The sequence below is a fragment of the Rhinoderma darwinii genome, chromosome 13 (genome assembly GCF_050947455.1).
Source record: "Rhinoderma darwinii isolate aRhiDar2 chromosome 13, aRhiDar2.hap1, whole genome shotgun sequence".
Taxonomy (NCBI): domain Eukaryota; kingdom Metazoa; phylum Chordata; class Amphibia; order Anura; family Rhinodermatidae; genus Rhinoderma; species Rhinoderma darwinii.
In genome coordinates, this window is record NC_134699.1 from 34,538,143 (window position 1) to 34,551,672 (window position 13,530).

The window sequence follows — 13,530 nt, forward strand, 5'->3', positions numbered from 1 at the left end:
CAAACTAAAGGCTGGCCCATGTGTGATTTGTTTCACCATGTAGACCTAGCCTAAGGGTCCTTTTACACCAGCCCATTTTGGCTGATCAACGAGACAGCTTGTTGATGGGCGCTAGTTTGCTCCTTTCACACGGAGCTATGTATGAGGTGGAGCGCTCCTTACTGCGATCGCTCATCTCCATGCCATTCTATCACATCGGCGGGACGTCTCCCCGTTTACACAGGGAGATGTGCTGGAGACAACGATAATATTTATACTGTAAAACTATAAGATCAGCCGATGAATGAGCATTTGATCGTTCGTCGGCTGATGGTTGCCCTGTTTGCACAGGGCAGGGATCAGGAACTAGCATTCTGTGAATGATAGCTTGCCCAATAATTGGCCCGTGTAAAAGGGCCCCAAATCAACACAAAGAACAAAGTGGCTGCACACTGAAGAAACCTGCAACTTCTTGTTTGTCATCAGCCATAGTATAATTCTTGCTACTATTAACAAAATCGCTTTAGAATGAAATAAATTATAATGCAACAAATTAGAACTTCTGACACTGGAGACATGTTAAACGAACAATTAAAGTAGAAAAACCATCAAGCACCCGCAATAACCAGCAGGTCAATTTACAAGGATCATAATTTGGCAAACCATTGTGTAGCTGAAAAAGCGAGAGCTGCATGTTATAGATGCTTGATGGGTCGGCGCAAGACTAAGAATCGACATAAAAAAAATACAAAGTTCAATTTTATCCGGTATATAAGAGACACTGATGACATTACGGTGACCGATATCGCCTTGTTTAGGTCTTCAGGGCTGAATGCAAGTGCTATGATTATGCCACCGAGGCGCACCTTCACATAGGACTGTTCTAAGTGCTGGTTTCCTTGCTCATTTTGTATAAGCAATCAACAGGAATATAAATTAAAAAAAAAAAAAGCATTAATTTTTGTACTGGGATGTGATGTGAGCAGTAGACGTTAGCGCAGGATAGGAAACCGATGCGTGCGCCTAATGTAAAGGTACCGGGCCGATTCAATGTTCATTTCACAAGTCCAGAGAGGTCAGGTCACTAAAATCACAATCAAAGAGTTCACTTACACCCTCGCTGTTCTCCAGCCCAAAGTGGTACTCGTGAGAGAGGGGTGGAGACAAACTGATGAACTCATCACAGAGAAAATCAGGCAGGACGGCGGCGGTGACCGGGGACAGGTGGAGGTCTGTGGAGTAACCCAAGGGGAGATCCGTCTCCGGTGATAGTAACGACTCTGGAAACAACAAACAAACAGTACATTGAAATAACCAGGTATTTTGTGGTCAATCCACCAGAGGAGATGGAGAGATTACAATTTTAAAAGTTTAAAGACTTTCAATATCTCCCTTCAAACCTAGGCTACCCCTTTTTAGGGAAAGGGGGGGGGGGGAGGGAGGCATGCAAGGCTCATTCCATTCACTATGTCTCACAAGGTCAAATTATTAATGGGAAAAGGGTGTGTGGCTCCATAGAAAGTGACATAAAATAAAACCTTTATTAGAAAATAATTGTTGTATTAAAAAATCCAATGTCAGTAAGTGCAGATGTCCCCTAACTCAGCACTTGGGACAAATAAGTCCATATAGTGGAAGGATGCTCTGAAATAGTGGAAGTTGGACAGAAACACAAGAGTATAAGATGCTTAGGTATATATATATCACCAATCCCCAGTATTGTTATGTAAAATGGAGATAATAACCATAGGGTATAGACTCCAGATTGTTGTAGCGTGTGAATTGTGAATTTTCGTAGTTATTCACTATCACATGTAAACTGCTACTGGGTAAAATGACCAGTATCTTCATGCAACACAATCACTCTGTTATATATGCAGAGTATGCCGTATTGGGAGCAAAAAAAAAAACGTGTTATGCTACAGTATTAGGAATGGACACTACGTTCGTATATCAGACAGACCAAAGAGTCATCAGTATATGCACGGTCGTTCTATAAAAAAAAATAATCATCCAACTATTGCTTACAGTGGAGCAAAGTATCTCCAGCAGGCTGTAGAATTAAAGCCCAGCAGTGGAGAGGCCCCGCTATAGAAGCAGCGAGATTTATAACCAGCAGCCATGGCATCTGTATAACCGTGAATACAGAGGGTAGCGGGTTGGAGACCATGAATCGGAAAAGGTCACTCTGGATGGTTGTAAGAGCGGCCACCTATGCTCGGCCGTCACTCCACAAGTCCCACTCGGGGTAAGTCTGGAGTACGGTGAGCGCATGCGCCAGGAAAACGCTGCGAGTAACATATGGTTTAAAGCCTCACTGGCTGTGTCTAGGTTTAGACACAGTATGATATTATATTTCAAAGTGTGCTGGTTATCATATTGCAGAGGATGGTAGAACTTAACATTGGACTGATTTAAAAAAAAAAAAAGTCTAGACACCCGTTTTGCCAGCATTACCGGCTTCTAGGGAAGGCAACCGCCAAACAATCGGCCCTCAAATAGGTGAGATGATTGATTGACAGAATAGCAACCCAATCAAAGGCGATTCAACAAGGTCATGCGTAACCCCAAAGGAAAAATCTAAGCCATGTATATAACTAGACAGAAGGTTCAGAAGTCCAGCGACAGCAATAAGAAAACCCTTTTTTTCCTGCACAACTCCAAAAGAAACACGTTCTGCATGAGACAAAACACATGAAGTTGTTAGCAATGTCGTACGCTTAAATTATTATATAAATGGACTGAAATTTTGTTCTTCTAGGAAAGACTGAACGTCCCCAATGTAAGACATTTTTGTATCTTTTTTGCATAGTTTACCCGAGGGCACAGCCCCTACACCTCTTACCCTAGCATACCTCACATACCACCACACGAACACAGGGAAATGTACAGTGTAGTGCAGATACAGACTTGTAGGAAATTTTGCATGTAGTTAAATGACCGATGCTTTTATGCGAACACCGGCCGGCGCATTTATATATTCACTTTATGGAGGAGACTATACTAAAATTCTCCGACCTAAAATAGTTGGATCCTCACCTTGCTCACAAGGAAGCAACCCTAGGCCAATATCCTGAGCGGGTGCTAGAAGCGTGGGCCCATTTGGGCTCTGTGTGCTGGGCGAGGTGTTAGGAGTTGCTGCCTTGGTGGGGCTTTTGACAGGACTGCAAACACCAGAGGAGTCATCTGGACAGAGGAACACATCAATGGGTCCACGGGTACTTTTAAGAGAAATCTGCAGGCCCTACAAAAAAATAAAGAATTTTTTTTTTACCAAAATACTCAAGACATCCCAGAAAGATCTGTTTATTTTTAAAGCATATGTATACAGCAATGAGCACATAATGTGACTTTTACAAATTTTATCTTAAGCAGTTATCTATAAGTGCCGTGATAAGGCGCCGTACAACTCGGAACTTCTACAGAGATGTAATACGGCCCGGTGCATAAAGGCTTGCGCGAACACACAAGAATCTCAAGCTATATGGACGTTATAATCTGGGTTAGACCTACAGCTACACATCCAGAAAACGGTTTCAGTAGAAAGCACAACTGATCATTGCAATTCTGGGAGCAGGACATTGATAAAAGAAATCAGCCATGAGAGCTTCATGAGTCATAGGATTCAAATAAGGCTTTCTAATGGGAGCATTAAATAATAACTACACTAAGGGCTTATTTAGACGAACGTGATGTGATATACGTCTGTGCAACGTGCATGATTTTCACGCGCCTCGCACGGACCTATGTTACTCTATGGGGCCGTGCAGACTGTCAGTGATTTTCATGCAGCGTGTGTCCGCTGTCTAAAACTCACAACATGTCCGATATTTGTGCATTGTTCGCGCATCACGCACCCATTGAAGCCAATGGGTGCGTGAAAATCACGTGCAGCGCATGGAAGCACTTCCGTGTGACACGCGTGATTCGCGCAACAGCAGTAAAAAGTATGAATGAAAACAGAAAAGAACCATGTGCTTTTCTGTTTACAAACATCCAAACGGAGTGTCATAATGATGGCGGCTGCACGGAAATCACGCAGCCACGCATCATACAGGGATGACACACGGAGCTGTTAAGTGCCTTTTACGCACTCAAACTGCCGCGTTTTTTTGTGCACGCAAAACACACGCTCGTGTAAATCCGGCCTAACTTTGCTAAAACAAAAGGTGTAAAAGGGCTCAGCGCTTTGCTTCTACAGCTGTGATCAGCGCTCCTAGTCAGCCTGAAGATAGCTCGGAGACGTTCTAGGAGATCAGTCTTCAGCGTGTTAGGGAGCGACGATCACAGCCGAAGGAGCAAAGTGCTCAGCCGAGCGCTTTTACACCTTTGTTTTAGCAATGGCAGGGGTCTCAGCACCCGGACCCCCTACGATCCAAACTTTATATGTAGGCGTGACATATTAAAAGTTTGACAAAAGTGCAGTCACTCTAAGTTATGTCACAGCAATAGCAAGATATGTGGTGCGATATTCAGCTTTCTTAGAAATGTAATCTAGTTTCCAGATCTTGTAGGTTTTGCTATTCTGCTTACCTCTGTGGGATCTGAAACTTGCATCTGTGTTTCTGGAGGAGCTTTTATCACCATCAACATGCGCTCTGAGGGGTCAGCAATGCTGCGAAGGTCCTGGCAAGTTACATATCCCAATGTGCGGCCAGTGAAGGAAAACTAAAGCTTATGAAACGCCTCTTATTTAATCTTTCAAAAATTGTTTCACCAAGTAATCAAACTTACACAGCACCATTCTTCATTTAATAAAGGCAAAAAACTGCCAACCATATATTAAAAAAAACAAAAACAAAGGATTTCCAGGAATATTACTTGATGGCCCATCCTTAACCCCTTAATGACCGGGCCATTTTGCACGTTAATGACCAAGGATTATTTTTTGATTTTTCACGGTCGCATTCCGAGAGTCGTAACTCTTTTTTTATTCCGTCGACATAGCCGTATAAGGGCTTGTTTTTTGCGGGACGAGTTGTATTTTGTATTTGCACCATTTTTAGATGCTTATAATATATTGATTAACTTTTATTAACTTTATTTTAGGAGAGAATTGAAAATAAGCAGCTATTCCAGCATTGATTTTCACGTTATAAATTACGCCGTTTACTATGCAGCGTAAATAACATGTTAACTTTATTCTATGGGTCGGCACGATTACGGCGATACCAAATATGTAAAGGTTTTATATGTTTTTTCTACGTTTGCACAATAAAAAGCCTTTTAGAAAAAAATTACTTGTTTTTGCATCTCCGCATTCCAAGAGACGTAACGTTTTTATTTTTCCGTCGATGTGGCTGTACGTGGGCTTGATTTTTGCGGGACAATGTGTAGTTTTCATTAGTACTATTTTGGGGTACATAGGACTTATAGATTAACTTTTATTTTATTTTTTATGGGGGGAATGGGAGAAGAGAGAATTTTGCCGTTGTTTTTTGCGTTTTCTTTGGACGCCGTTCATCCGGCGGTTTAATTAATATGTTCATTTTATTGGTCAAGTTGTTACGAACGCGGGGATACCATATATGTGTATGTGTGATTTGTTTTGACCGTTTTACTAAATAAAACCACTTTTTGGGCCAAAAAAGTAGTTTTATTTGACTGTAAATTTATTTTTTATTTTTTTCACAAACTTTATTTAACTGCTTTACATTTTTCTTTTTAGTCCCACCAGGGGACTTCACTATGCGATGTGCCGATCGCATATATAATGCTTTGGTATACCAAAGCATTATTGCCTGTCAGTGTAAAACTGACAGGCAACCTATTAGGTCATGCCTCTGGCATCGCCTAACAGGCAGATGCTGAAGACAGACCTGGGGGTCTTTGTTAGACCCCCGGCTGTCATGGAAACCCGACGACGACCCGCGATTTGTTTGCGGGGGCGCCGATCGGGTGACAGAGGGAGCTCCCCCCCTCTGTCAAACACATTAAATGCCGCTGTCACTATTGACAGCGGCATTTAATGGGTTAAACTGCCGGAATCGGCGCGCGCTTTGATTCCGGCAGTTGCAGCAGGAGCCAGGCTGTGTATAACAGCTGTGCCCCTGCCGCTGATCGCGTGGGTACAGTCTCAGTACCCGCGCCATCACAGGACGGATATATCAGTCCTCCTGCGCGAACTAGCAGCTGCTGAGGACGGATATATCCGTCCTTCGGCGTTAAGGAGTTAAGATAGACCATTAACGTGTAATCGGCAGCGGTCCAACCACAAAGACCCCTAATTCAAGTAAAAACACGTGTTCGGATACCAGGCACAACCGCAATATACAGACTCACTGCTGCGCCTGGATAAACACTGAAGGAGCGCAGCCCTCACTGGAGCAACACCGCCCCCTCTGCTGACCTTGGTGGGTCTCCACCTGATACACAGTGAAGGGCCAATCAGTTTCACACTCAATAGGAGCTAAAATTCGGGTTGTGTAGTTGATCTATAGAAAACGCCATTGAGACAATATACAGGAGGAACCGCCGATAGAAAGGATATTGTTGGCTCTCGGACTCTTCAGTGAGCAGTTTCAGCTGCGTGGTGCACATGTGAAGCCATTCATCCAGCTGCTGCTCCGTGGCCAGAAGATCCTGACAATCTTTCGCCAACATCTGGTATCTACTGCTGGACTCCACGAGTGATCTGTTCCCCCTAAGAGGCAAGCGGCACATTGTAGTAAAGTGGGGAAAAAAACCAAAAAAAAACCAAACTACAAAATAAGTCGTTTAAAGGGGTCATCCGGTATTCTAAAATTGATGTCCTATCCTTAGGATAAGCCCATCAATGTTAGATTGGTGGGTGTCAGCCTCTTGGTATCCCCGGTGATCAGCTGATTGAAGGGGCCATCATTTACATAGGTTTCATTCCCGATTCTGCATTCACACGCCGTTGAGGCAACAGCTTAAGCAGCCGCTACCAAAGAAACCGTGTGCGACAGTATGAACGGGAATGAAACCTTTGTAAACACAGCGGCTGCAGCGCTCGTACGAGTGATGCGGCCCCTCCAAACATCAGTCAGGGGTGCGGAGAGATGGTCCCCTATCGATCTTACATTGCCAGCCCATCATAAGGATTGGTCATAAACTTTAAAACCCAGAACACCTTTAATAAAATGAGTACTCCATACAGTAATAGCTTTCATTTTGCCAATATTAACCCCTCAGCATCCAAGCCATTTTTTTTTCCACTTTAGATTTACACTCCCCGCCTTCTATGAGCCATAACATTTTTATTTTTCCATCAATGGGGTGGTGTGAATGCTTATTTTTTGTAGAAGTTGTAGTTTCTATTGGCACCATTTAAATTATATAAATGTACTGGAAAACTGAAAAAAAAAAAAAATGGCGATTCCTCCATTTTCTTTTGGGTTTCGTTTTTAAGTCTTTCACCGTGTGGTAAAAATAACAAAATTTACTTTATTCTGCTGGTAAAACATTAAAAAAAACCTATATAAATCTGGTATGGCCGTAATCGTAGTGATTACGGCCATACCAGATTTATATAGTTTTTTTTTTAATGTTTTACTCCTTTTACAAAGAAAAAATGTTTATTTTCCCCATATTCTCAAAGCCATAACCTTCTCATCTTTTTGTTGATCAAGTGACGTGATTGCTTATTTTTTGCGGCACGAGCTGTTTATTTTTTGGTACATGACTTTTTAAATCAATTTATCACTTTTTTTCACCGCTATGTTGACCAAAAAAAACAGCAATTCTGGTGGTTTATATTTTTTTACGGTGTTCACATCGCGCATTAAATAATGCTATATTGTAATAGTTCAGACTTCTACGGACTTGAACCAGCGATCATTGGACCGCTGGTATGCTGTCATTTTTACCACAGGCAGGGCTTAACAGAGGCAGAGTGAAGGCAGTCCTGGGGGCCTTCATTAGGCCCCCAGGCTGCCATCACAACCATCGCACCCCTCGATAGTGTTTGTGGGGCCGCCAATGAGCTGTCAGATGGGGGAACCCCCTCCCTATAACGCCGCAGATGCTGCAGTCGCGATTGACCGCTGTTAATTCCCCCTTGTATCAACATATTGAAAAACAAGACTTTAGGACTAGTAACGCTAGAGACCGCTTACAGACAAGTCCATGCTCTCCCCATAAGACTTCAGAGTCTCCCATAATAATCAGGTCACAGAGTTCACATTGCTGTCACTTACAGCCATTGAATGTGGTTTTTAGATTTTTTGGTGATCAGGTGGATCCCCTCAAGCACATTGGTGATGTCGTAGATCCTCCTCTTCTGCACATTCAGCACCTGGGCAGCCCAGTTTAAGTCCACCACTCCATCTGCAGACTTGCTAAGAAGTTCCAGAAATCTCTTGGTCGTAAGGTTCAAAGATGTCTCATAACGAGAGCGCTCTCCGGGAGACTTCACTCCTGGACAAAAGGCAATAACAACGCCATGAATTAATAAAGTATGAAATAAACCAGTAACATCAGGGCACCCGTGCAGGTCAGGGGCATTCTGCCGTCATTTCAACGTGTTCCACCTGAATAAGCTGCACGGCTGCATCATGCAGGGGACCCTAAACATTCAGCTCGCGGAGACCGATCTGTAGTCTAGTATATTTACACGCGCTAACACTCCATCGTGTAACAGGGGGATGGATGGAGAGGACGAGGCACCCAACACCAAGATGGAACATGGCACAGAAAGGGAACAAAGGCAGAAGCAAAAGAGACTCAATAAAAACAATTGTCAAATAAGCTGCCAAACCTCTAACAGGATTTCTGGTCTTCCCACGTGGTGTCTGAAGGCCTTCTGGAATATACCTGTGTCCGGCCTCCAAATCCAGCTTCCTCTTCACCTGGAAAAGGGGAAACAAAAAGAGGTTTCACACCAGCTGAATGAATACAACTGGTCTAACAGGGTTTTAGGGTATATTCACATAGTGCAGTTTTTGAAGCCAGAACCAGGAGCGGAAGAAAAAAAAAAAAAAGAAGCAGTAGAACCTTTCCTACATACTTCCCCTCCTATTATAATCCACTCCTGGTTGTAGCTTAAAAAACTGCACTGTGTGAATAAGGCCTTAGACCTGCAGCTAGACCAGCATTTTAATGCCCATATTACACCTGCAAATCCAGGCCTGACCGCATTACAGGGATCTACAGGACTAAGACTGCTGCTGCTTCTTAGCCCTGTTCACACATTTATTTTTTTTTACACCTTTTTGGACGCGGAAACCGCGCCAAAAAAAATGTCCAAAAATGCCTCCCATTGATTTTAATCACAGGAAAAAGCAGCGATATGCCCTATCTACGGGAGTTACGTCTCTGACCTCCCATTGACATCAATAAGGGGCAGAGAAAGTGTATTTTGCTGCGTTTTTGTCCGAGGCGGTCAATGGGCGCGAGCGAAAAGCGCGCAGGCAGATCAAAATCTGCCTCAAAATTCCAAACTAAATGGAGGCAGAATTTTCTGCCTGCAAAAAAGTGTGTGAACAGGGCCTTAAAATGGCGCTTTTACTGGGTATCACCCTGCGTCAGATGGAGACACTTGTGGCGGTGTCACGTGGCATGCAGCAGGTAGGTGGCCTGGGGGCACGGTTAACATGGTAGCATCTTATATGCAGTACTAGGATAAAGAACTTGCAGGGTTACGGCTGCATTGCCTTTACTCCTCTCGCCCCAGTGAATACATTTTGGTCTCTGGAAGCCGCACCTTTGGTAACATCTGCTCAATGCCTTTCTCCACCACAGCCCATGCTGGTTCCCCCAGTCAGGAGCGTGGGTGAGAGTCTGCTGCCAACCTATCCCATACTCGTTTCTCCACATCCAGAGGACGCTCCCCACAAGTATTTCTCCGCCAGAGGGAAATGCATCACATTACACAGACATGAGAAGCCACCGGGGGGGGGGGGGGGTGTATATACATCTCCAGAAGATCAGAAGGAAAACCTCACACATATATACAAAGTGTAAAGCTGGGTCACACACAGCCACCAGCCAAAAAACCTGCACAGGGATCTGCGTGTGTTACATGCAGATTTAGGCCGGAATCAGACGAGCGCATCCGTTCTGAGTCCGCAAAAAAAAAAACGACTTTTCAGTTCAGTGTGCCACCCGTTTTTAATGTGCAGATTTATTTATTTCTCAAAATTTTTCGCAACTGTTGCGGGAAACATGCACAGCACACGTATGACGTCCGTGATTTTCACGCACCTATAGACTTCAATGGGTGATGTGGTCTGCAAAAACAGGCCAAAATAGGACACGCAGCGAGTTAAACGCAACGGAAACACTGCGTGAAAAATCAGACAGCCCCATTAAATTGCATGTCAGTGTGCAGTCCGGTTTTTGTTTTTTTAACGGACATAAAACGTTTGTCTGAATAAGGCCTGAGTTACGGATATAGCCACAGATTTCACTCTATCTTTGCATAGCAATGAATGAAATCTGCGGTGAGAAACGGATGCAAAAGATTCGCGTGATGCCGATCTAGGAGTTTACAGAATGCCTAGAATCCATTACAGATTTTTTGGGTTAGTGAATGGCGTTTGGTAACTACTGCACTCTCAAGGAGATCCAATCGCACCTCCGACAACACTTCTGTTAAAGGAGGCGTGGCCTGTTAGTGATAACATTGCAACTAGAATTTTCCAAATTTCTCCAGGTTTGAGATTTACTTTTGGCAATTTAAGAGAATAACTATTTTGGTTCTCCTATTTTAGGTTACGGATCTGCAAATCAAGTCGAGGAAAGATCATACATGAAGTACAAGCAATACGGACAACAACAAGATGGAGAATCACTTCTGTAGCCCTTTAACTCCTCATAGTCTCTCTGCACCTGATCGATAACAGGCCGAACACAGATGTTGACCCTTTCACTGCCAGACAAAATAATGAAACACTGGGGTGTGTAGGGCGCCATACCAGCAGGACGACACGTTTACTATGTATTCTGAATATCCTGCAGTGAACGAAGCTTAGAAAACAAACGTCTACAAAAATTACTAGGACCTGGAGTGGTCACATTTTAAAAAACTCCTGAATTATATGTAAATTTCTCCGTTTTTGACAAAAACAGGAAATCGCTGCCATTACAGCTCCCGTAGTGCAAGTCACCCATCTTTTCCAGACCCTGAATGGCAAACCCGTCCAACATACAGCCATTGTATTAGTCTGTCACTAGGCAGATCTGCCGCTTCAAACTCTGAGAACGTGGGGTGACTACCTCCGTAGAGCGGTGATGGCAGCCACTTACTTGGTGGTCATTCTGCTTTCCACGAGACTGATCTAACCAAGAATTCCCCAGAAAGTAAACAGCAGATTACTAGAGCCAGAAACGCTACCACGAAAGGGCTCCCCAAGGCTTTGTTGTGGTCCCCATTAGATAGGACACCCTAGTGCAAGGCCATGGTTTGATTTAAAATGAAAATAAATGATATTACCGGAGGACGGCCGAGTGTTGGTTTCTGCCCAGCACATCCTGGGCTTGGTCCTTGGGGGGTAGTGAACAGCATGAGCTCAGCCTCACTGAGGCCGGAGTTTGTGAGGACCTCTCCTGGGACATCTGGGGTGGAGATGATGACGATCTGTTGCTCTGCCACATGGAAGGTGCCACCAGCTTCCCAAACTGCCCCTAGATCTCCTTCAACGCAGCCATAAGTTACCCCAAAGTTCTGGGACATGATCAGAGGGGTTATTCCCTCAGTTTCCCAAAAAGTCTTAATCTCATGTCCTCAATTAAAGCCAAGCCTACATCCGAGGCTTAATCTAGAAAAATTGGAAATCTGAATCCAATAATGGACGTCCAACCAAATCTGTCAGTCTTCAACAAGCAGTACCCATATCAGGAGGAGAACACGGGGAAAAACCTGGAAAAAACCAACGTAGCGAATCCGCTTGTAAAAAATAAAAAAAACGCAGGACATTTATTGAAACTTATAAAAGTTTAAAGGATCCAATAAAACATGGGCACCTTGGTGTAGGAGGTTATACGCCACAGCGGAGGTACTCCCATCCAATGGCTTCCGAACACAATTGCTTCACATTAACCAAGGGTCCCAGAAATGAAGCCATTGATCGTTACGATGACAACAATTCTTGATCATCTATGGAGGGTCGATGTTTAAAGCCCCATCACAGAAAAATCCAACGGGAAAGATGATCCATAAAGACTGAGGGATCTCAAAATAGGAAAATACTCCAGTAGGGAATAAAACAATAGATAGGAAACATTCCTACATTAATAATGGATCAATAATGCTACAGGCGATCAGATCGCTCCATAAACAATAGCAAGGTTCTGTGCTGTAGTAAACCCATTCCAAGCCAATAGGAAAAGGCTATTAAAACAGATGCAAATGTCGGCGCTAATGAATCAATATATTCATCTATATTGCAGGATTCCAAGTGCTAAAAGTCACAACGTGCATTCCGATCGGAGACGCTGGGATAAAACGCATACAAGCCGCATTTGTTATTGAAGTTCCAGCACTTTTAGGCCAGTTCCCATCAAACGTCCGGAGACATCACAATCCATTGACTGACTTATTGAGGCTTTCCATAGAGAGCCGGAGACTCCGCGCAGCGTCCGGCCGGGGCAGTAGGTAGAAGAAGTGGTGCCTGAAGCCCGTTGTCCCAGGAGCGCTATTGTTATCGCCCCCCAGCTGATCCCCGGATCTCCCAGCTCTCGCCCATTTGCGCGCCAATTCCTTTTTTGCCGCGAAACTTCAGCCTGCGTCATCAGCCATTTAGTATTGGCTACTGAGGTCTGAAGAGACGCATTTGATTGGCTGAACCAGCATTCGAAATGGGCGGGCGGGAAAAGGAGGCTATGATTGAGATGGAGAAAAACGAATAGATTAAGACAACACAGCAAAACAAGGGCAGTGATTGGTCAGATGCATGGCTGTGGGCGGGCTAATGTTTCCTGACAGGAAAATACAGTGTTGTAGATAATGTATGAGGGAGGATGAATGGACAGTGAGATTTGTTTGTCTCGGAGAAGTTTCCATAGGGCAGTAGTGCATTTTATTGGAATGTTTAGATTAGTAGCTTTTCTATTGGCACGACCTATGTGTACATATGTAAATTAACGGACCTTTTTTCTTCCATATATTGCAGCATGGTAGCCATCCCCATTGTTAGATGTGAGTATTCTATGCTGAATTCTTCTTTAGGGTGTATTCACACATTCAGGTTTACACAGACCGTAAAAAAATCTCCGTAATTGCGGTAAGCAATACGGTCCGCAATTACGGACGCGCCCGATTCTATTAGCTGCGGACACCTTTCCGTATCACCAGGGTGTCCGTGCCGTAGAACCGGGCCGGGAAATATGGAGCATGTCCTACTTTTCGTCTTTTGCGGGCCGCGCTCCTATACTTTGTATGGGAGCACGGCACGAAAATGCGGCCCACGGGTGTCAGGGCCGGACGGCCGTGCCTGCAAGCGCGGGCCATGATTACAGGCACGGCCGTGTGCATGAGGCCTTATCACTTAGCCATGCACATGATAGTATTTTCATCTATCCCAAAATATCCGTACTCCATCAGCTGAACAAACGTACTCGTCTCAGAACGATACAGTTTCTATGTATACA

The 13,530-nt window shown here is 44.1% G+C and overlaps 1 protein-coding gene across 1 annotated transcript; it reads right to left on the bottom strand.

Annotated features, from left to right (window-relative positions):
- Nucleotides 1-1,026: 1,026 nt before the first annotated feature.
- Nucleotides 1,027-12,641, bottom strand: E2F1 (E2F transcription factor 1). The gene is given in 7 exon segments (XM_075845232.1): nucleotides 1,027-1,259; nucleotides 3,019-3,223; nucleotides 4,513-4,627; nucleotides 6,470-6,622; nucleotides 8,139-8,358; nucleotides 8,699-8,789; nucleotides 11,375-12,641. Coding segments are annotated over 7 exon segments (1,257 nt in total). The 5' UTR covers nucleotides 11,615-12,641.
- Nucleotides 12,642-13,530: the final 889 nt, after the last annotated feature.